The following is a 22,983-nucleotide window of genomic DNA, read 5'->3' on the forward strand; positions in this document are numbered from 1 at the left end:
ACACCTTAGTGAATGATGCGCTGAAAAATATAAGGTGTATTAGGGGTCCTAATTATTATAAAGCAGTGTTTCTCAAACTCGGTCCTCAGGAGCCCACACAGCTCTCATTTTCCAGGTCACCCAGCAGGTGCACATGTGTACTCATTACTCACTGACAAGTTTTCCAGGTCACCCAGCAGGTGCATAGATGCACTAATTACTCACTGACACGTTTCCCAGGTCACCCAGCAGGTGCACAGGTGTAGTCATTACTCACTGACAAGTTTTCCAGGTCACCCAGCAGGTGCATAGATGCACTAATTACTCACTGACACGTTTCCCAGGTCACCCAGCAGGTGCACAGGTGTACTCATTACTCACTGGCACATTTCCCAGGTCACCCAGCAGGTGCACAGGTATACTCATTACTCACTGACACGTTTCCCAGGTCCCCCAGCAGGTGCACAGGTATACTCATTACTCACTGACACGTTTCCCAGGTCACCCAGCAGGTGCACAGGTGTAGTCATTACTCACTGACAAGTTTTCCAGGTCACCCAGCAGGTGCATAGGTGCACTAATTACTCACTGACACATTTCCCAGGTCACCGAGCAGATGCACAGGTGCACTAATTACTCACTGACACATTTCCCAGGTCACCCAGCAGGTGCACAGGTGCACTAATTACTCACTGACACATTTTCCACGTCACCCAGCAGGTGCACAGGTGTACTCATTACTCCTTGACACATTGCCCAGGTCACCCAGCAGGTGCACAGGTGTAATCATTACTCACTGACACATTTCCTAGGTCACCCAGCAGGTGCACAGGTGTACCCATTACTCACTGACATGTTTCCCAGGTTACCCGGCAGGTACACAGGTGTATTTATTACTCACTGACACATTTCCCAGGTCACCCGGCAGGTGCACAGGTGTGCTCATTACTCACTGACACATTTCCCAGGTCACCCGGCAGGTGCACAGGTGTACTCATTACTCCCTGACACATTGCCCAGGTCACCCAGCAGGTGTACAGGTGTACTCATTACTCACTGACATATTTCCCAGGTCACCCAGCAGGTGCACAGGTGTACTCCTTACTCACTGACACATTTCCCAGGTCACCCAGCAGGAGCACAGGTGTACTCATGACTCACTGACACGTTTCCCAGGTCACCCGGCAGGTGCACAGGTGTAATCATTACTCACTGACACGTTTCCCAGGTCACCCAGCAAGTGCACAGGTGTAATCATTACTCACTGACACATTTCCCAGGTCACCCAGCAGGAGCACAGGTGTACTCATGGCTCACTGACACATTTCCCAGGTCACCCAGCAGGTGCACAGGTGTAATCATTACTCACTGACACATTTCCCAGGTCACCCAGCAGGAGCACAGGTGTACTCATGGCTCACTGACACATTTCCCAGGTCACCCAGCAGGTGCACAGGTGTACTCATTACTCACTGACACATTTCCCATGTCACCCAGCAGGTGCACAGGTGTAGTCATCACTCACTGACACATTTCCCAGATCACCCAGCAGGTGCACAGGTGTAGTCATTACTCACTGACACGTTTCCCAGGTTACCCAGCAGGTGCACAGGTGTACTCATTACTCACTGACACGTTTTCCAGGTCACCCAGCAGGTGCACTAATTACTCACTGACACATTTCCCAGGTCACCCAGCAGGTGCACAGGTGCACTACTTACTCACTGACACATTTTCCATGTCACCCAACAGGTGCACAGGTGTAGTCATTACTCACTGACACGTTTTCCAGGTCACCCAGCAGGTGCACAGGTGCACTAATTACTCACTGACACATTTCCCATGTCACCAAGCAGGTGCACAGGTGTAGTCATTACTCACTGACACATTTCCCAGGTCACCCAGCAGGCGTACAGGTGTAGTCATTACTCACTGACACGTTTCCCAGGTCACCCAGCAGGTGCACAGGTGTACTCATTACTCACTGACACGTTTTCCAGGTCACCCAGCAGGTGCACTAATTACTCACTGACACATTTCCCAGGTCACCCAGCAGGTGCACAGGTGCACTACTTACTCACTGACACATTTTCCATGTCACCCAACAGGTGCAAAGGTGTAGTCATTACTCACTGACACGTTTTCCAGGTCACCCAGCAGGTGCACAGGTGCACTAATTACTCACTGACACATTTCCCATGTCACCCAGCAGGTGCACAGGTGTACTCTTTACTCACTGACACGTTTTACAGGTCACCCAGCAGGTGCACAGGTGTAGTCATTACTCACTGACACGTTTCCCAGGTCACCCAGCAGGTGCACAGGTGTACTCATTACTCACTGACACGTTTTCCAGGTCACCCAGCAGGTGCACTAATTACTCACTGACACATTTCCCAGGTCACCCAGCAGGTGCACAGGTGTAGTCATTACTCACTGACGCATTGGCCAGGTCACCCAGCAGGTGCACAGGTGTACTCATTACTCACTGACACGTTTTCCAGGTCACCCAGCAGGTGCCCTAATTACTCACTGACACATTTCCCAGGTTACCCAGCAGGTGCACAGGTGTACTCATTACTCACTGACACATTTCCCAGGTCACCCAGCAGGCGCACATGTGTACTCATTACTCACTGACACATTTCAAAAAAAATCCACAGGTGGAGCTAATTATTTCACTTGTGATTCTATGAGGAGACCTGGAAAACATGCCCTGTTGTAGGTCCTGAAGTCCGAGTTTGAGAACCTATGTTATTATAAAGTAAAGAGACAGTACCCAGTCAACCTAATTATTCTAAAGTCAAGGCAGAGTCGGCCCTAGGCATATGTAGTATAGGCAAATACTAGGGGCATCTGAAATCCCTAGGGGTGTCTGGGCAGGCTAGACAGCTAAATTCTAATTAGCAATTTAGGGATGTAGCTGTATTGTACTGGAGGTGGCTGGTGCAATAAAGTTATATTATGTTCACAGTGGCCGGAGGCCTGAAGACATCTAAGAAGGTAAGTATGGTGGCTGGAGAGACACTTGTGTGGGCTGAGGCCAGAGTCTACAGCAGGCATGTCCAAACTGTGGCGCTCCAGCTGTTGTGAAACTACATATCACAGCATGCCCTGACACAGCATTAGCATTCTCTGACAACAAAACTGTGTCAGGGCATGCTGGGATATGTAGTTTCACAACAGCTGGAGGGCCGCAGTTTGGACATGCCTGGTCTACAGGGATTTATTTATGTTGTTTGATATATTAGACCAGCGCTGGGATACCAACAACTATTCTCCCTCTTGGGGTGTCCACTATACCCCTGGAGGGAGAATAAATTGCGTGCCACCGTGCCTGCAGCGTGGCGAGTGCAGCGATCCCTTAAGGGGCTCTTTTTCACTCTCCCCTGCTGCCGATATTCTGGGCGCCGGGATTGCGTGTGTATGTGTGTGGTGAAACACCTTTCTTATCCATTAACCTGTGCAACACCGGTGTCGGCAATCATACATTAAGAGGGAAGTCCAGAAGCAGAGCATTGTGTCCCTCCTGGAGCGGGTCATGTTGGGAGGTATGCACAATCTGATTGGTTGCTATGGACAACATCTCCACTTCTATAAACACGCACTGTACTAAATATACCCCTTACTGTCCAATAAGGGTATCCAGTCATGATGTCGGCAGTTAGTTTTAGTCCTAGATATATTGTTCGGGTTAGATCTGGGGTTTAAACTATGAAAAAATGCTATGCCAACCGTCACCAGGCACAATTTTGACATTAAGACCATGCCGACTTGTCATAGTCATGATGTCAGTGTGATCATCGTGTAAATATTCTGGTGTCAACAGTCTGACTGTCAACGTAACATACCGCAGCTGTAACTATAGTGGGTGCATTGCTATGAGTCCCAGAGGCTTAGGGGGTGCCCAGCCCTAAAGCCGAAGTATGGGGGACCCATGCCTTTCCTATTGTGTCCTCAAATCCAGAGATGGAGCGCCGGGAATCTGCAACCCACAAATGAAAAAAGTGCAGGGGTCGTGCTGCCTGTTGTAGCTGGGTACGGCCCCGAGTGCTGCTGTCGGCCCTTGTTACTTTCCACTTCTGCATGCAAGTATCATCTGCTTCCACACAGGGCCGGTGCAAGGTCTCTGCGCACCCTAGGCAAATCTTCAGCCCAGCGCCCCCTAACCTGCAAACACCACCACCACCTACCGAAGGGTAGATGCCAGTGGGCTGGGGTGAATTGCATCAGTAAACATATACAGAGAAAAGAGACAACACTAAAGTACTTTTAAAGTGATAAAGTATATATTTACTAATATATAAAGTAAAAAACTGTTGTGACTTTGTTCACAATCTACTTTCACTTAAAAAGTGCTATAGAACAATCTATTCTTTATATACTGTGTAATACTGTATATGGGGTCTGGTGGGGATATTTAATTGTGGTTGGATACGGGATGCCACCGGTCAGAATACAGACAGCAGTATGCTGACCACTATAATACCAACATCTTGAGTTAAATTAATTAACCTTACCCTTTATCCTAACATTCTCTCTCTGCAGCCTAACCCTAACCCTCCCCAGCATGCTAACATTCAGGATGTGGGCTGTCAGGATTCCGGCGTCATATATTTGTATTAGAGATGAGCGGGTTCGGTTTCTCTGAATCCGAACCCGCCAGAACTTCATGGTTTTTTTCACGGGTCCGAGCAGACTCGGATCTTCCCGCCTTGCTCGGTTAACCCGAGCGCGCCCGAACGTCATCATGACGCTGTCGGATTCTCGCGAGACTCGGATTCTATATAAGGAGCCGCGCGTCGCCGCCATTTTCACACGTGCATTGAGATTGATAGGGAGAGGACGTGGCTGGCGTCCTCTCCATTTAGATTATAAGAGACTGAGAGAGATTTACTGGAGCTGACTAGGAGGAGTACTGTTACTGTAGAAGTGTAGAGACTGAGTGGAGAGAGTTTACTAGTGAGGACAGTGCAGTTTACTTTATAATCCGTTCTCTGCCTGAAAAAAGCGATACACAGCACACAGTGACTCAGTCACATACCATATCATTATCTGTGTGCACTGCTCAGGCTCAGGCCAGTGTGCTGCATCATCTATTATCTATATATAATATTATATATATCTGTCTGACTGCTCAGCTCACACAGCTTATAATTGTGGGGGAGACTGGGGAGCACTACTGCAGTGCCAGTTATAGGTTATAGCAGGAGCCAGGAGTACATATTATATATTAAAATTAAACAGTGCACACTTTTGCTGCAGGAGTGCCACTGCCAGTGTGACTGACCAGTGACCTGACCACACTGACCACCAGTATAGTTAGTAGTATACTTATATTGTGATTGCCTGAAAAAGTTAAACACTCGTCGTGTGACTTCACTTGTGTGTTTTTTTTTTTTTTATTCTATAAAAATAAAACTCATTCTGCTGACAGACAGTGTCCAGCAGGTCCGTCATTATATAATATATAATATATACCTGTCCGGCTGCAGTAGTGATATATATATTTTTTATATCATTTATCATCCAGTCGCAGCAGACACAGTACGGTAGTTCACGGCTGTGGCTACCTCTGTGTCTCTGCACTCGGCAGGCAGTCCGTCCATAATTGTAATACCACCTAACCGTGGATTTTTTTCATTCTTCTTTATACATACATAGTTACATAGACATCTTCTCTTTATCAACCAGTCTATATTAGCTGCAGACACAGTACAGTACGGTAGTTCACGGCTGTGGCTACCTCTGTGTCTGCACTCGGCAGGCAGTCCGTCCATAATTGTATACCACCTAACCGTGGTTTTTTTTCATTCTTCTTTATACATACATAGTTACATAGACATCTTCTCTTTATCAACCAGTCTATATTAGCTGCAGACACAGTACAGTACGGTAGTTCACGGCTGTGGCTACCTCTGTGTCTGCACTCGGCAGGCAGTCCGTCCATAATTGTATACCACCTAACCGTGGTTTTTTTTCATTCTTCTTTATACATACATAGTTACATAGACATCTTCTCTTTATCAACCAGTCTATATTAGCTGCAGACACAGTACAGTACGGTAGTTCACGGCTGTGGCTACCTCTGTGTCTGCACTCGGCAGGCAGTCCGTCCATAATTGTATACCACCTAACCGTGGATTTTTTTTCATTCTTCTTTATACATACATAGTTACATAGACATCTTCTCTTTATCAACCAGTCTATATTAGCTGCAGACACAGTACAGTACGGTAGTTCACGGCTGTGGCTACCTCTGTGTCTGCACTCGGCAGGCAGTCCGTCCATAATTGTATACCACCTAACCGTGGTTTTTTTTCATTCTTCTTTATACATACATAGTTACATAGACATCTTCTCTTTATCAACCAGTCTATATTAGCTGCAGACACAGTACAGTACGGTAGTTCATGGCTGTGGCTACCTCTGTGTCTGCACTCGGCAGGCAGTCCGTCCATAATTGTATACCACCTAACCGTGGATTTTTTTTCATTCTTCTTTATACATACATAGTTACATAGACATCTTCTCTTTATCAACCAGTCTATATTAGCTGCAGACACAGTACAGTACGGTAGTTCACGGCTGTGGCTACCTCTGTGTCTGCACTCGGCAGGCAGTCCGTCCATAATTGTATACCACCTAACCGTGGATTTTTTTTCATTCTTCTTTATACATACATAGTTACATAGACATCTTCTCTTTATCAACCAGTCTATATTAGCTGCAGACACAGTACAGTACGGTAGTTCACGGCTGTGGCTACCTCTGTGTCTGCACTCGGCAGGCAGTCCGTCCATAATTGTATACCACCTAACCGTGGTTTTTTTTCATTCTTCTTTATACATACATAGTTACATAGACATCTTCTCTTTATCAACCAGTCTATATTAGCTGCAGACACAGTACAGTACGGTAGTTCACGGCTGTGGCTACCTCTGTGTCTGCACTCGGCAGGCAGTCCGTCCATAATTGTATACCACCTAACCGTGTTTCTCTATCGTCCTAAGTGGATGCTGGGGTTCCTGAAAGGACCATGGGGAATAGCGGCTCCGCAGGAGACAGGGCACAAAAAAGTAAAGCTTTTACCAGATCAGGTGGTGTGCACTGGCTCCTCCCCCTATGACCCTCCTCCAGACTCCAGTTAGATTTTGTGCCCGAACGAGAAGGGTGCAATCTAGGTGGCTCTCCTAAAGAGCTGCTTAGAGAAAGTTTAGCTTAGGTTTTTTACTTTACAGTGAGTCCTGCTGGCAACAGGATCACTGCAACGAGGGACTTAGGGGAGAAGTAGTGAACTCACCTGCGTGCAGAGTGGATTTGCTGCTTGGCTACTGGACACTAGCTCCAGAGGGACGATCACAGGTACAGCCTGGATGGTCACCGGAGCCGCGCCGCCGGCCCCCTTGCAGACGCTGAAGAGAGAAGAGGTCCAAAATCGGCGGCTGAAGACTCCTGAGTCTTCATAAAGGTAGCGCACAGCACTGCAGCTGTGCGCCATTTTCCTCTCAGCACACTTCACACAACAGTCACTGAGGGTGCAGAGCGCTGGGGGGGGCGCTCTGAGAGGCAAATAAAAACCTTATTAGAGGCAAAAAATACCTCACATATAGCCCACAGAGGCTATATGGAGATATTTAACCCCTGCCTAACTTCAAAAATAGCGGGAGACGAGCCCGCCGAAAAAGGGGCGGGGCCTATCTCCTCAGCACACAGCGCCATTTTCTCTCACAGAAAAGCTGGAGAGAAGGCTCCCAGGCTCTCCCCTGCACTGCACTACAGAAACAGGGTTAAAACAGAGAGGGGGGGCACTGATTTTGGCGATATTGTATATATATAAAAGATGCTATAAGGGAGAAACACTTATATAAGGTTGTCCCTATATAATTATAGCGTTTTTGGTGTGTGCTGGCAGACTCTCCATCTGTCTCCCCAAAGGGCTAGTGGGTCCTGTCCTCTGTCAGAGCATTCCCGGTGTGTGTGCTGTGTGTCGGTACGTGTGTGTCGACATGTATGAGGACGATGTTGGTGAGGAGGCGGAGAAATTGCCTGTAATGGTGATGTCACTCTCTAGGGAGTCGACACCGGAATGGATGGCTTATTTAGAGAATTACGTGAGAATGTCAACACGCTGCAAGGTCGGTTGACGACATGAGACGGCCGACAATCTATTAGGACCGGTCCAGGCGTCTCAGAAACACCGTCAGGGGTTTTAAAAACGACCATTTACCTCAGTCGGTCGACACAGACACAGACACGGACACTGAATACAGTGTCGACGGTGAATAAACAAACGTATTTCTCATTAGGGCCACACGTTAAGGGCAATGAAGGAGGTGTTACGTGTTTCTGATACTACAAGTACCACAAGAAAGGGTATTATGTGGGAGTGAAAAAACTACCTGTAGTTTTTCCTGAATCAGATAAAATAAAATGAAGTGTGTGATGATGCGTAGGGTTACCCCGATAGCAAATATTGGCGTTATACCCTTTCCCGCCAGAAATTAGGGTACGTTGGGAAACACCCCTTAGGGTGATAAGGCGCTCACACGCTTATCAAGTGGCGTTACCGTCTCCAGATACGGCCGCCCTCAAGGAGCCAGCTGATAGGAAGCTGGAAAAATATCCTAAAAAGTATATACACACATACGGTGGTTATACTGCGACCAGCGATCGCCATCAGCCTGGAGATGCAGTGCTGGGTTGGCTTGGTCGGATTCCCTGACTGAAAATATTTTATTCATGTAGAGCATTTAATAGGATGCATTCTATATATATGTATGTGAGATGCACAGAGGGATATTTGCTCTCTGGCATCAAGATAAGTGCGTTGTCCATATCTCCCAGAAGATGTCAGGGACACGACAGTGGTCAGGTGATACAGATCCCATACGGCAGATGGAAGTATTGCTGTATAAAGGGAAGGAGTTATTTGGGGGTCGGTCCATCGGACCTGGGGACCACAGCAACAGCTGGGAAATCCAACCTTTTTTACCCCAAGTTACATCTCAGCTAAAAAAGACACCGTCTTTTCAGCCTCAATCTTTCCTTTCCCATGAGGGCATGCAGGCAAAAGGCCAGTCATATCTGCCCAGACATAGAGGTAAGGGAAGTAGACTGCAGCAGGCAGCCCTTTCCCAGGAAAAGAAGCCCTCCACCGCGTCTGCCAAGTCCTCAGCATGACGCTGGGGCCGTGCAAGCGGACTCAAGGTGGGGGGGTAGTCTCAAGAGTCTCAGGGCGCAGTGGGATCACTCGCAAGTTGACCCCTAGATCGTACGAGTATTATCCCAGGGGTAAAGATTGGAGAGTCGAGACATCTTCTCCTCGCAGGTTCCTGAAGTCTGCTTTACCAACGGCTCCCTCCGACAGGGAGGCAGCATTGGAAACAATTCACAAGCTGTATATCCAGCAGGTGATAATCAAAGTACCCCTCCTACGACAAGGAAAAGGGTATTATTTTTCCACACTATATTGTGGTACTGAAGCCAGACGGCTTGGTGACACATAGTCTAAATCTAAAATGTTTTGAACACTTACATAAAAGGTTCAAATCGAGATAAAGTCACTCAGAGCAGTGATAGCGAACCGGAAAAAAGGGGACTATATGGTGTCCCTGGACATCAAGGATTACCTCCATGTCCAAATTTTGTCCTTCTCATCAAGGGTACCTCTGGTTCGTGGTACAGAACTGTCAATATCAGTTTCAGACGATGCCGTTTGAATTATCCACGGCACCCCGGGCCTTTTTACCAAGGTAATGGCCGAAAAGATGTTTCTTCAAAGAAAAAAGGCATCTAAATTATCCCTTACTTGCACGACCTAAAAAGGGCAAGTTCCAGAGAACAGTTGGAGGTCGGAAGAGCACTATCTAAAGTAGTTCTTCGACGGCACGACTGGATTCTAAATATTCCAAGAATCGCAGCTGTTTTCCGACGATACGTCTGCTGTTCCTAGGGATGATTCTGGACACGGTTCAGAAAAAGGTTTTTCTTCCCGAGGAAAAAGCCAAGGAGTTATCCGACCTGTCAGGAACCTCCTAAAACCAGGAAAGGTGTCTGTACATCAATGCACAAGAGTCCTGGGAAAAATGGTGGCTTTTTACGAAGCAATTCCATTCGGCAGATTCCATGCAAGAATTTTCCAAAGGGATCTGTTGGACAAATGGTCAGGGTCGCATCCTCAGATGCACCTGCGAATAACCCTGTCGCCAAGGACAAGGGTATATCTTCTGTGGTGGTTGCAAAAGGCTCATCTATTGGAGGGCCGCAGATTCGGCATACAGGATTTGATCCTGGTGACCACGGACGCCAGCCTGAGAGGTTGGGGAGCAGTCACACAAGGAAGAAACTTCCAGGGGGTATGGACGAACCTGGAAAAGTCTCTTCACATAAACATTCTGGTACTAAGAGCAATCTAAAATGCTCTAAGCCAGGCGGAACCACTCCTGCAAGGAAAACCGGTGTTGATTCAGTCGGACAACATCACGGCGGTCGCCCATGTAAACAGACAGGGCGGCACAAGAAGCAGGAGTGCAATGGCAGAAGCTGCCAAGATTCTTCGCTGGGCGGAGAATCACGTAATAGCACTGTCAGCAGTGTTCTTCCCGGGCGTGGACAACTGGGAAGCAGACTTCCTCAGCAGACACGATATTCACCCGGGAGAGGGGGGTCTTCATCCAGAAGTCTTCCACATGCTAATAAACTGTTGGGAAAGACCAATGGTAGACATGATGGCGTCTCGCCTCAACAAGAAACTGGACAAGTATTGCGCCAGGTCAAGAGATCCACAGGCAATAGCTGTGGACGCACTGGTAACACCTTGGGTGTACAAATCAGTATATGTGTTTCCTCCTCTGCCTCTCATACCAAAGGTATTGAAGATTATACGGTGAGGAGGAGTAAGAACAATACTAGTGGCTCCGGATTGGCCAAGAAGGACTTGGTACCCGGAACTTCAAGAGTTGGTCACGGACGACCCGTGCCCTCTACTTCTGAGAAGGGACCTGCTACAACAGGGTCCCTGTCTCTTTCAAGACTTACCGCGGCTGCGTTTGACGGCATGGCGGTTGAACGCCAGATCCTAAAAGGGAAAGGCATTCCAGAAGAAGTCATTCCTACCTTGATTAAGGCAAGGAAGGAAGTCACCGCGAAACATTATCACCGCATTTGGCGAAAATATGTCGCGTGGTGCGAGGATCGGAGTGTTCCGACGGAGGAATTTCAACTGGGTCGTTTCCTACATTTCCTACAATCAGGATTGTCTATGGGTCTCAAATTGAGATCTATTAAGGTTCAAATTTCGGCCCTGTCAATATTCTTCCAAAAAGAATTGGCCTCAGTTCCTGAGGTACAGACTTTTGTTAAAGGAGTACTGCATATACAGCCTCCTGTGGTGCCTCCGGTGGCACCGTGGGATCTAAATGTAGTTTTAGATTTCCTCAAATCCCATTGGTTTGAACCATTGAAAAAGGTGGATTTTAAATATCTCACATGGAAAGTGACTATGTTACTGGCCCTGGCTTCCGCCAGGAGAGTATCTGAATTGGCGGCTTTATCTTATAAAAGCCCTTATCTAATCTTCCATTCGGATAGGGCAGAACTGAGGACTCGTCCGCATTTTCTCCCTAAGGTGGTATCAGCGTTTCACCTGAACCAACCTATTGTGGTGCCTGCGGCCACTGGCGACTTGGAGGACTCCAAGTTGTTGGACGTTGTCAGAGCCTTAAAAATATACATTTCAAGGACGGCTGAAGTCAGAAAATCTGACTCGCTGTTGATACTATATGCACCCAACAAGTTGGGTGCCCCTGCTTCTAAGCAGACGATTGCTCGTTGGATTTGTAACACAATTCAACTTGCTCATTCTGTGGCAGGCCTGCCACAGCCTAAATCTGTTAAGGCCCATTCCACAAGGAAGGTGGGCTCATCTTGGGCGGCTGCCCGAGGGGTCTCGGCATTACAATTCTGCCGAGCAGCTACGTGGTCGGGGGAAAACACGTTTGTAAAATTCTACAAATTTGATACCCTGGCAAAAGAGGACTTGGAATTCTCTCATTCGGTGCTGCAGAGTCATCCGCACTCTCCCGCCCGTTTGGGAGCTTTGGTATAATCCCCATGGTCCTTTCAGGAACCCCAGCATCCACTTAGGACGATAGAGAAAATAAGAATTTACTTACCGATAATTCTATTTCTCGGAGTCCGTAGTGGATGCTGGGCGCCCATCCCAAGTGCGGATTATCTGCAATACTGTACATAGTTATTGTTAACAAATTCGGGTTATATTGTTAAGGAGCCATCTTTAAGAGGCTCTTTCTGTTATCATACTGTTAACTGGGTTTAGATCACAAGTTGTACGGTGTGATTGGTGTGGCTGGTATGAGTCTTACCCGGGATTCAAATTGCCTCCCTTATTGTGTACGCTCGTCCGGGCACAGTACCTAACTGGAGTCTGGAGGAGGGTCATAGGGGGAGGAGCCAGTGCACACCACCTGATCTGGTAAAAGCTTTACTTTTTTGTGCCCTGTCTCCTGCGGAGCCGCTATTCCCCATGGTCCTTTCAGGAACCCCAGCATCCACTACGGACTCCGAGAAATAGAATTATCGGTAAGTAAATTCTTATTTTTTTTTTCATTCTTCTTTATACATACATAGTTACATAGACATCTTCTCTTTATCAACCAGTCTATATTAGCTGCAGACACAGTACAGTACGGTAGTTCACGGCTGTGGCTACCTCTGTGTCTGCACTCGGCAGGCAGTCCGTCCATAATTGTATACCACCTAACCGTGGATTTTTTTTCATTCTTCTTTATACATACATAGTTACATAGACATCTTCTCTTTATCAACCAGTCTATATTAGCTGCAGACACAGTACAGTACGGTAGTTCACGGCTGTGGCTACCTCTGTGTCTGCACTCGGCAGGCAGTCCGTCCATAATTGTATACCACCTAACCGTGGTTTTTTTTCATTCTTCTTTATACATACATAGTTACATAGACATCTTCTCTTTATCAACCAGTCTATATTAGCTGCAGACACAGTACAGTACGGTAGTTCACGGCTGTGGCTACCTCTGTGTCTGCACTCGGCAGGCAGTCCGTCCATAATTGTATACCACCTAACCGTGGATTTTTTTTCATTCTTCTTTATACATACATAGTTACATAGACATCTTCTCTTTATCAACCAGTCTATATTAGCTGCAGACACAGTACAGTACGGTAGTTCACGGCTGTGGCTACCTCTGTGTCTGCACTCGGCAGGCAGTCCATAATTGTATACTAGTATCCATCTCCATTGTTTACCTGAGGTGCCTTTTAGTTGTGCCTATTAAAATATGGAGAACAAAAATGTTGAGGTTCCAAAATTAGGGAAAGATCAAGATCCACTTCCACCTCGTGCTGAAGCTGCTGCCACTAGTCATGGCCGAGACGATGAAATGCCAGCAACGTCGTCTGCCAAGGCCGATGCCCAATGTCATAGTACAGAGCATGTCAAATCCAAAACACCAAATATCAGAAAAAAAAGGACTCCAAAACCTAAAATAAAATTGTCGGAGGAGAAGCGTAAACTTGCCAATATGCCATTTACCACACGGAGTGGCAAGGAACGGCTGAGGCCCTGGCCTATGTTCATGGCTAGTGGTTCAGCTTCACATGAGGATGGAAGCACTCAGCCTCTCGCTAGAAAAATGAAAAGACTCAAGCTGGCAAAAGCAGCACAGCAAAGAACTGTGCATTCTTCGAAATCACAAATCCACAAGGAGAGTCCAATTGTGTCGGTTGCGATGCCTGACCTTCCCAACACTGGACGTGAAGAGCATGCGCCTTCCACCATTTGCACGCCCCCTGCAAGTGCTGGAAGGAGCACCCGCAGTCCAGTTCCTGATAGTCAGATTGAAGATGTCAGTGTTGAAGTACACCAGGATGAGGAGGATATGGGTGTTGCTGGCGCTGGGGAGGAAATTGACAAGGAGGATTCTGATGGTGAGGTGGTTTGTTTAAGTCAGGCACCCGGGGAAACACCTGTTGTCCGTGGGAGGAATATGGCCGTTGACATGCCAGGTGAAAATACCAAAAAAATCAGCTCTTCGGTGTGGAGGTATTTCAACAGAAATGCGGACAACAGGTGTCAAGCCGTGTGTTCCCTTTGTCAAGCTGTAATAAGTAGGGGTAAGGACGTTAACCACCTCGGAACATCCTCCCTTATACGTCACCTGCAGCGCATTCATAATAAGTCAGTGACAAGTTCAAAAACTTTGGGTGACAGCGGAAGCAGTCCACTGACCAGTAAATCCCTTCCTCTTGTAACCAAGCTCACGCAAACCACCCCACCAACTCCCTCAGTGTCAATTTCCTCCTTCCCCAGGAATGCCAATAGTCCTGCAGGCCATGTCACTGGCAATTCTGATGATTCCTCTCCTGCCTGGGATTCCTCCGATGCATCCTTGCGTGTAACGCCTACTGCTGCTGGCGCTGCTGTTGTTGCTGCTGGGAGTCGATGGTCATCCCAGAGGGGAAGTCGTAAGACCACTTTTACTACTTCCACCAAGCAATTGACTGTCCAACAGTCCTTTGCGAGGAAGATTAAATATCACAGCAGTCATCCTACTGCAAAGCGGATAACTGAGGCCTTGGCATCCTGGGTGGTGAGAACCGTGGTTCCGGTATCCATCATTACTGCAGAGCCAACTAGAGACTTGTTGGAGGTACTGTGTCCCCGGTACCAAATACCATCTAGGTTCCATTTCTCTAGGCAGGCGATACCGAAAATTTACACAGACCTCAGAAAAAGAGTCACCAGTGTCCTAAAAAATGCAGCTGTACCCAATGTCCACTTAACCACGGACATGTGGACAAGTGGAGCAGGGCAGGGTCAGGACTATATGACTGTGACAGCCCACTGGGTAGATGTATGGACTCCCGCCGCAAGAACAGCAGCGGCGGCACCAGTAGCAGCATCTCGCAAACGCCAACTCTTTCCTAGGCAGGCTACGCTTTGTATCACCGGTTTCCAGGATACGCACACAGCTGAAAACCTCTTACGGCAACTGAGGAAGATCATCGCGGAATGGCTTACCCCAATTGGACTCTCCTGTGGATTTGTGGCATCGGACAACGCCAGCAATATTGTGTGTGCATTAAATATGGGCAAATTCCAGCACGTCCCATGTTTTGCACATACCTTGAATTTGGTGGTGCAGAATTATTTAAAAAACGACAGGGGCGTGCAAGAGATGCTGTCGGTGGCCAGAAGAATTGCGGGACACTTTCGGCGTACAGGCACCACGTACAGAAGACTGGAGCACCACCAAAAACTACTGAACCTGCCCTGCCATCATCTGAAGCAAGAAGTGGTAACGAGGTGGAATTCAACCCTCTATATGCTTCAGAGGTTGGAGGAGCAGCAAAAGGCCATTCAAGCCTATACAATTGAGCACGATATAGGAGGTGGAATGCACCTGTCTCAAGCGCAGTGGAGAATGATTTCAACGTTGTGCAAGGTTCTGATGCCCTTTGAACTTGCCACACGTGAAGTCAGTTCAGACACTGCCAGCCTGAGTCAGGTCATTCCCCTCATCAGGCTTTTGCAGAAGAAGCTGGAGACATTGAAGGAGGAGCTAACACGGAGCGATTCCGCTAGGCATGTGGGACTTGTGGATGGAGCCCTTAATTCGCTTAACAAGGATTCACGGGTGGTCAATCTGTTGAAATCAGAGCACTACATTTTGGCCACCGTGCTCGATCCTAGATTTAAAGCCTACCTTGGATCTCTCTTTCCGGCAGACACAAGTCTGCTGGGGTTGAAAGACCTGCTGGTGAGAAAATTGTCAAGTCAAGCGGAACGCGACCTGTCAACAACATCTCCTCCTTCACATTCTCCCGCAACTGGGGGTGCGAGGAAAAGGCTCAGAATTCCGAGCCCACCCGCTGGCGGTGATGCAGGGCAGTCTGGAGCGACTGCTGATGCTGACATCTGGTCCGGACTGAAGGACCTGACAACCATTACGGACATGTCGTCTACTGTCACTGCATATGATTCTCTCACCATTGAAAGAATGGTGGAGGATTATATGAGTGACCGCATCCAAGTAGGCACGTCACACAGTCCGTACTTATACTGGCAGGAAAAAGAGGCAATTTGGAGGCCCTTGCACAAACTGGCTTTATTCTACCTAAGTTGCCCTCCCACAAGTGTGTACTCCGAAAGAGTGTTTAGTGCCGCCGCTCACCTTGTCAGCAATCGGCGTACGAGGTTACATCCAGAAAATGTGGAGAAGATGATGTTCATTAAAATGAATTATAATCAATTCCTCCGCGGAGACATTGACCAGCAGCAATTGCCTCCACAAAGTACACAGGGAGCTGAGATGGTGGATTCCAGTGGGGACGAATTGATAATCTGTGAGGAGGGGGATGTACACGGTGATATATCGGAGGATGATGATGAGGTGGACATCTTGCCTCTGTAGAGCCAGTTTGTGCAAGGAGAGATTAATTGCTTCTTTTTTGGTGGGGGTCCAAACCAACCCGTCATTTCAGTCACAGTCGTGTGGCAGACCCTGTCACTGAAATGATGGGTTGGTTAAAGTGTGCATGTCCTGTTTATACAACATAAGGGTGGGTGGGAGGGCCCAAGGACAATTCCATCTTGCACCTCTTTTTTCTTTTCTTTTTCTTTGCGTCATGTGCTGTTTGGGGAGGGTTTTTTGGAAGGGACATCCTGCGTGACACTGCAGTGCCACTCCTAGAGATGGGCCCGGTGTTTGTGTCGGCCACTAGGGTCGCTAATCTTACTCACACAGCTACCTCATTGCGCCTCTTTTTTTCTTTGCGTCATGTGCTGTTTGGGGAGGGTTTTTTGGAAGGGACATCCTGCGTGACACTGCAATGCCACTCCTAGATGGGCCCGGTGTTTGGGTCGGCCACTAGGGTCGCTAATCTTACTCACACAGCTACCTCATTGCGCCTCTTTTTTTCTTTGCGTCATGTGCTGTTTGGGGAGGGTTTTTTGGAAGGGACATCCTGCGTGACACTGCAGTGCCACTCCTAGAGATGGGCCCGGTGTTTGTGTCGGCCACTAGGGTCGCTAATCTTACTCACACAGCTACCTCATTGCGCCTCTTTTTTTCTTTGCGTCATGTGCTGTTTGGGGAGGGTTTTTTGGAAGGGACATCCTGCGTGACACTGCAGTGCCACTCCTAGAGATGGGCCCGGTGTTTGTGTCGGCCACTAGGGTCGCTAATCTTACTCACACAGCTACCTCATTGCGCCTCTTTTTTTCTTTGCGTCATGTGCTGTTTGGGGAGGGTTTTTTGGAAGGGACATCCTGTGTGACACTGCAGTGCCACTCCTAGAGATGGGCCCGGTGTTTGTGTCGGCCACTAGGGTCGCTAATCTTACTCACACAGCTACCTCATTGCGCCTCTTTTTTTCTTTGCGTCATGTGCTGTTTGGGGAGGGTTTTTTGGAAGGGACATCCTGCGTGACACTGCAGTGCCACTCCTAGATGGGCCCGGTGTTTGGGTCGGCCACTAGGGTCGCTAATCTTACTCACACAGCTACCTCATTGCGCCTCTTTTTTTCTTTGCGTCATGTGCTGTTTGGGGAGGGTTTTTTGGAAGGGACATCCTGCGTGACACTGCAGTGCCACTCCTAGATCGGCCCGGTGTTTGGGTCGGCCACTAGGGTCGCTAATCTTACTCACACAGCTACCTCATTGCGCCTCTTTTTTTCTTTGCGACATGTGCTGTTTGGGGAGGGTTTTTTGGAAGGGACATCCTGCGTGACACTGCAGTGCCACTCCTAGATGGGCCCGGTGTTTGGGTCGGCCACTAGGGTCGCTAATCTTACTCACACAGCTACCTCATTGCGCCTCTTTTTTTCTTTGCGTCATGTGCTGTTTGGGGAGGGTTTTTTGGAAGGGACATCCTGCGTGACACTGCAGTGCCACTCCTAGATGGGCCCGGTGTTTGGGTCGGCCACTAGGGTCGCTAATCTTACTCACACAGCTACCTCATTGCGCCTCTTTTTTTCTTTGCGTCATGTGCTGTTTGGGGAGGGTTTTTTGGAAGGGACATCCTGCGTGACACTGCAGTGCCACTCCTAGATGGGCCCGGTGTTTGTGTCGGCCACTAGGGTCGCTTATCTTACTCACACAGCGACCTCAGTGCAAATTTTAGGACTAAAAATAATATTGTGAGGTGTGAGGTATTCAGAATAGACTGAAAATTAGTGTAAATTATGGTTTTTGAGGTTAATAATACTTTGGGATCAAAATGACCCCCAAATTCTATGATTTAAGCTGTTTTTTAGTGTTTTTTGAAAAAAATACCCGAATCCAAAACACACCCGAATCCGACAAAAAAAATTCGGTGAGGTTTTGCCAAAACGCGGTCGAACCCAAAACACGTCCGCGGAACCGAACCCAAAACCAAAACACAAAACCCGAAAAATTTCAGGCGCTCATCTCTAATTTGTATGCTTATTTTGTTCCATCTGCCCATCTGTAAGTTCATTACAGACCCGCATACAGAGACATCCTTCAGTTTTTTGCTAGATGAATTTAGTGGTGCCCTTCAGTGGCCGGCGCCCGTAGGCAGCCGCCTAAAGCTGCCTAATGGTAGAGCCGCCCATGCTTCCACCAGATCAGCAACAAGCGAAAAATGTAGGCACCCCCATCACCCCAACGTTTGTAGGCGCATTTATCAGCACATTACAGTCGGCGGATCCTCTTTGCACTTCCATAAGGTGTGAGCAGAATTTGACTTCTACAGTAAATGCGCAGAAGCTGCCGGGAACCTAGAACCTGGGTGTCTGTTTCTTTTGAAAGGGGCCACTTTTTAATGTTTCTATGGGGCCTACAAAGTTCCAGTTACACCCATGTATCCAGTACTATGTGGCAATAAATATATATATTGTTAAACAGTGCTATAATGTAACTATACAATAGAATATGTTATATAGAGGTACACCGTGTAATGTTTATATTTCCTTATTTACTCCAACAGATGTAACGTTAAAGAATGGACTGATAATCGCTATTGCGGTTCTATCTTTCTGTGTCGTCGTTTTAGCATGTACAGCTGTTTATATATGTCGACGGAAGAAGCACAGTAAGTACTTTATATAGAGTCTCACTCATTTTCAAAGGTTTTACATAGTTATTAAAAAAATATATAGTACATGAGCAGAAAGTTATCCAGATTTAATAGTGTAATTCCGTTGTCGGGCCGGCCACAGTGTTATACATGAGGATCTTGGACCCTATTCTGTTTGAAGCATCATTTACTTAGAGAGTTTATTACATCTCACCACCTCTCTGCAGTTTCTACTAATGGTCCTTTGGTAGCATGCTGTACTGTGCAGGGTGATCACTGTATTCACTGTACAGATTCTTGGCTAGTTAGCAGTGTACTGTATAACAGGGAGAGATAAGAGCGGAGAAGTGAGCCAGTGGAGAAGTTGCCCATGGCAACCAACCAGCACTGAAGTAACATCTATAATTTGAATACTATAAAATGATACAGAGCAGCTGATTGGTTGATGGGGCCACTTCTCCACTGGCTCACTTCTCCGCTCTTATCACTGCTTAGTAAATGTCTCCTTAATGCCAGTTTTTAAGCTGTACTATTTACTAAACATACAGAGTTTTAGTTTGAAAATTGATCTTAATTTCAGTAAAAATGTGACAAATGAACAATGCCCCCTGCAGAATCAGCCAATCACACTACAAGTAATGTAAACAGAGCCTAATCAACAAATGTCACGTCTAATGTATAACTTTATAAAATGTGTTTTAGAGACCAAATGGAGTTTGTACAGGGGTGAGAAGTCCTGTGATACAGTAACTGTGCCAAGATCAATAACCAGGTTTTATTGTGTAGGGGATGAAGTTGGCAACTCGACAGACAGGACACCGCTTGGCAATATAACATCGGAATCCCAACAGCGCTCAAAAAACTGCATGCAGAATCTTGACAGTTGTAATACCGAAGGTAAGTATTAGGGTTAGGCTGCAGGAGGGGAGGGTTAGGAGTAGGCTGCAGGAGGGGAGGGTTAGGAGTAGGCTTCACAGGGGCGTTAGGATGCCAGAGGGGGGTTAGGCAGTAGCGGGAGGGTTAGGATTAGGCTGCAGGAGAGGAGGTTAGGGTTAGGCTACGGGAAGGGGGGGTTAGGTTGCGGGAGGGGAGGGTAAGGGTTAGGCTGCGGGAAGGGAGGGTTAGGTTGTGGGAGGGGAGGGTTAGGGTTAGGCTGCGGGAAGGGAGGGTTAGGTTGCAGGAAGGGAGGGTTAGGTTGCGGGAGGGTTAGGGTTAGGCTGCGGGAAGGGAGGGTTAGGTTGCGGGAGGGGAGGGTTAGGGTTAGGCTGCGGGAAGGGAGGGTTAGGTTGCGGGAGGGGAGGGTTAGGCTACGGGAAGGGAGGGTTAGGTTGCGGGAGGGGAGGGTAAGGGTTAGGCTGCGGGAAGGGAGGGTTAGGTTGCGGGAGGGGAGGGTTAGGGTTAGGCTGTGGGAAGGGAGGGTTAGGTTGCAGGAAGGGAGGGTTAGGGTTAGGCTGTGGGAAGGGAGGGTTAGGTTGCGGGAGAGGAGGGTTAGGCTGCGGGAAGGGAGGGTTAGGGTTAGGCTGCGGGAAGGGAGGGTTAGGTTTGCGGGAGGGGAGGGTTAGGGTTAGGCTGCGGGAAGGGAGGGTTAAGTTGCGGGAGGGGAGGGTTAGGCTGCGGGAAGGGAGAGTTAGGTTGCGGGAGGGGAGGGTTAGGGTTAGGCTACGGGAAGGGAGGGTTAGGTTGCAGGAGGGGAGGGTTAGGGTTAGGCTGCGGGAAGGGAGGGTTTGGTTGCGGGAGGGGAGGGTTAGGGTTAGGCTGTGGAAGAGGAGGTTAGGATGCAGGGAGGGAGAGTTAGGTTGCGGGAGGGGAGGGTTAGGCTGCGGGAAGGGAGAGTTAGGTTGCGGGAGGGGAGGGTTAGGGTTAGGCTGCGGGAAGGGAGGGTTAGGTTTGCGGGAGGGGAGGGTTAGGGTTAGGCTGCGGGAAGGGAGGGTTAAGTTGCGGGAGGGGAGGGTTAGGCTGCGGGAAGGGAGAGTTAGGTTGCGGGAGGGGAGGGTTAGGGTTAGGCTGCGGGAAGGGAGGGTTAGGTTTGCGGGAGGGGAGGGTTAGGGTTAGGCTGCGGGAAGGGAGGGTTAAGTTGCGGGAGGGGAGGGTTAGGCTGCGGGAAGGGAGAGTTAGGTTGCGGGAGGGGAGGGTTAGGGTTAGGCTACGGGAAGGGAGGGTTAGGTTGCAGGAGGGGAGGGTTAGGGTTAGGCTGCGGGAAGGGAGGGTTTGGTTGCGGGAGGGGAGGGTTAGGGTTAGGCTGTGGAAGAGGAGGTTAGGATGCAGGGAGGGAGGGTTAGGGTAAAGCTCCGGGAGGGACGGTTCGGATCAGGCTGCAGGAGGGGTGGATTAGGGTAGGGGAAGGGTTAGTGTTTACCAAAATGTGTCAGGATCCATAGCCAACCACTAATATATAGTTAGTATTGTACTATGCAGATTGCAGAATGCAATTACAGTATGGAAATTGATGCAAAGCTCTTTGGGGGAAATATGTCAATGCTTCTCTAAAGAGTGGACAAGTGGAGATGTTTCCCATAGCAACCAATGTGCTTCTAGTGAGCATTTATCTTGAGCATGCTATGAAATGGTAGGTAGAAGACAATTGGTTGCTATGAGCAACTCCTCCTTTTGTCCACATTTCCACTCATTAGAAGATTTGACACATCTCCCCCAGTTACTGTACAGATTATCCTTCCCATATGGCTGGCAGAGCAGTGGTATGTGGTATAGCGCTTAGTATTAGGGTTCCCGCTTCTACACGTGGCTGCATAACCATATCACCATTATCAGCGCACACCTACACCGGTCGTGACCATTATCTGTGCACACCTACACCGGCCGTCACCATTATCAGCGCACACCTACACTGGCCGTCACCATTATCAGCGCACACCTACACCGGCCGTCACCATTATCAGCACACACTTACACCGGCCGTCACCATTATCATTGCACACTTACACCGGCCATCACCATTATCATTGCACACTTACACCGGCCGTCACCATTATCATTGCACACTTACACCGGCCGTCACCATTATCATTGCACACTTACACCGGCCGTCACCATTATCATTGCACACTTACACCGGCCGTCACCATTATCATTGCACACTTACACCGGCCGTCACCATTATCATTGCACACTTACACCGGCCGTCACCATTATCATTGCACACTTACACCGGCCGTCACCATTATCATAGCACACTTACACCGGCCGTCACCATTATCAGCACACGCTTACACCGGCCGTCACCATTATCAGCACGCACCTACACCGGCCGTCACCATTATCAGCACACGCTTACACCGGCCGTCACCATTATCAGCACGCACCTACACCGGCCGTCACCATTATCAGCACGCACCTACACCGGCCGTCACCATTATCAGCACACACCTACACCGGCCGTCACCATTATCAGCACACACCTACACCGGCCGTCACCATTATCAGGGCACATTTATAAATAGAGATATGACTGAGATGCGTATGCTCAGCTACAGAGTTTGCACATGGTGAAATCCCAGAAGATCCGCCCATAGTCACGGACTTGCTGCTGCCCAGCTCCAGCCCCTATGTACCTGCTAGATAAGAATTCAGATCTGATCACTGCTGCAAATTTGTTAGCACTTGGGCAAATCCATGGGCCTAATTCAGACCTGATCATAGCCCTGCTAAATTTTCTAGGGCTACGATCAGGCACACTGACATGCGGGAGGACGCCCAGCACAGGGATAGTCCGCCCCGCATGTCAGGCCGCCTCCCCCTGCCATCCCCCCCGGCAGAAGTGCAAAAGCATTGCACAGCGGCGATGCTTTTGCACTTCAGGAGTAGCTCCCGTCCAGCGCAGCTTTTGCGTGCTGTCCGGGAGCTACTTGTTGCTGCCCGGTTCGCAGCGGCTGCTGCGGCCTGC

General features: G+C 48.5%; 1 protein-coding gene across 1 annotated transcript in view; it reads left to right on the forward strand.

Moving 5' to 3' along the window:
* Positions 1–22,983, forward strand: part of LOC134944449 (uncharacterized) — a 235,903-nt gene that overhangs the window by 71,888 nt on the left and 141,032 nt on the right. The window contains exons 7-8 of the mRNA XM_063933024.1: positions 18,993–19,097; positions 19,869–19,979. Coding sequence (XP_063789094.1) covers positions 18,993–19,097; positions 19,869–19,979 — 216 coding nt within the window. The remainder of the gene's footprint in view (positions 1–18,992; positions 19,098–19,868; positions 19,980–22,983) is intronic.

Source organism: Pseudophryne corroboree, chromosome 7, assembly GCF_028390025.1.
Source record: "Pseudophryne corroboree isolate aPseCor3 chromosome 7, aPseCor3.hap2, whole genome shotgun sequence".
NCBI lineage: Eukaryota > Metazoa > Chordata > Amphibia > Anura > Myobatrachidae > Pseudophryne > Pseudophryne corroboree.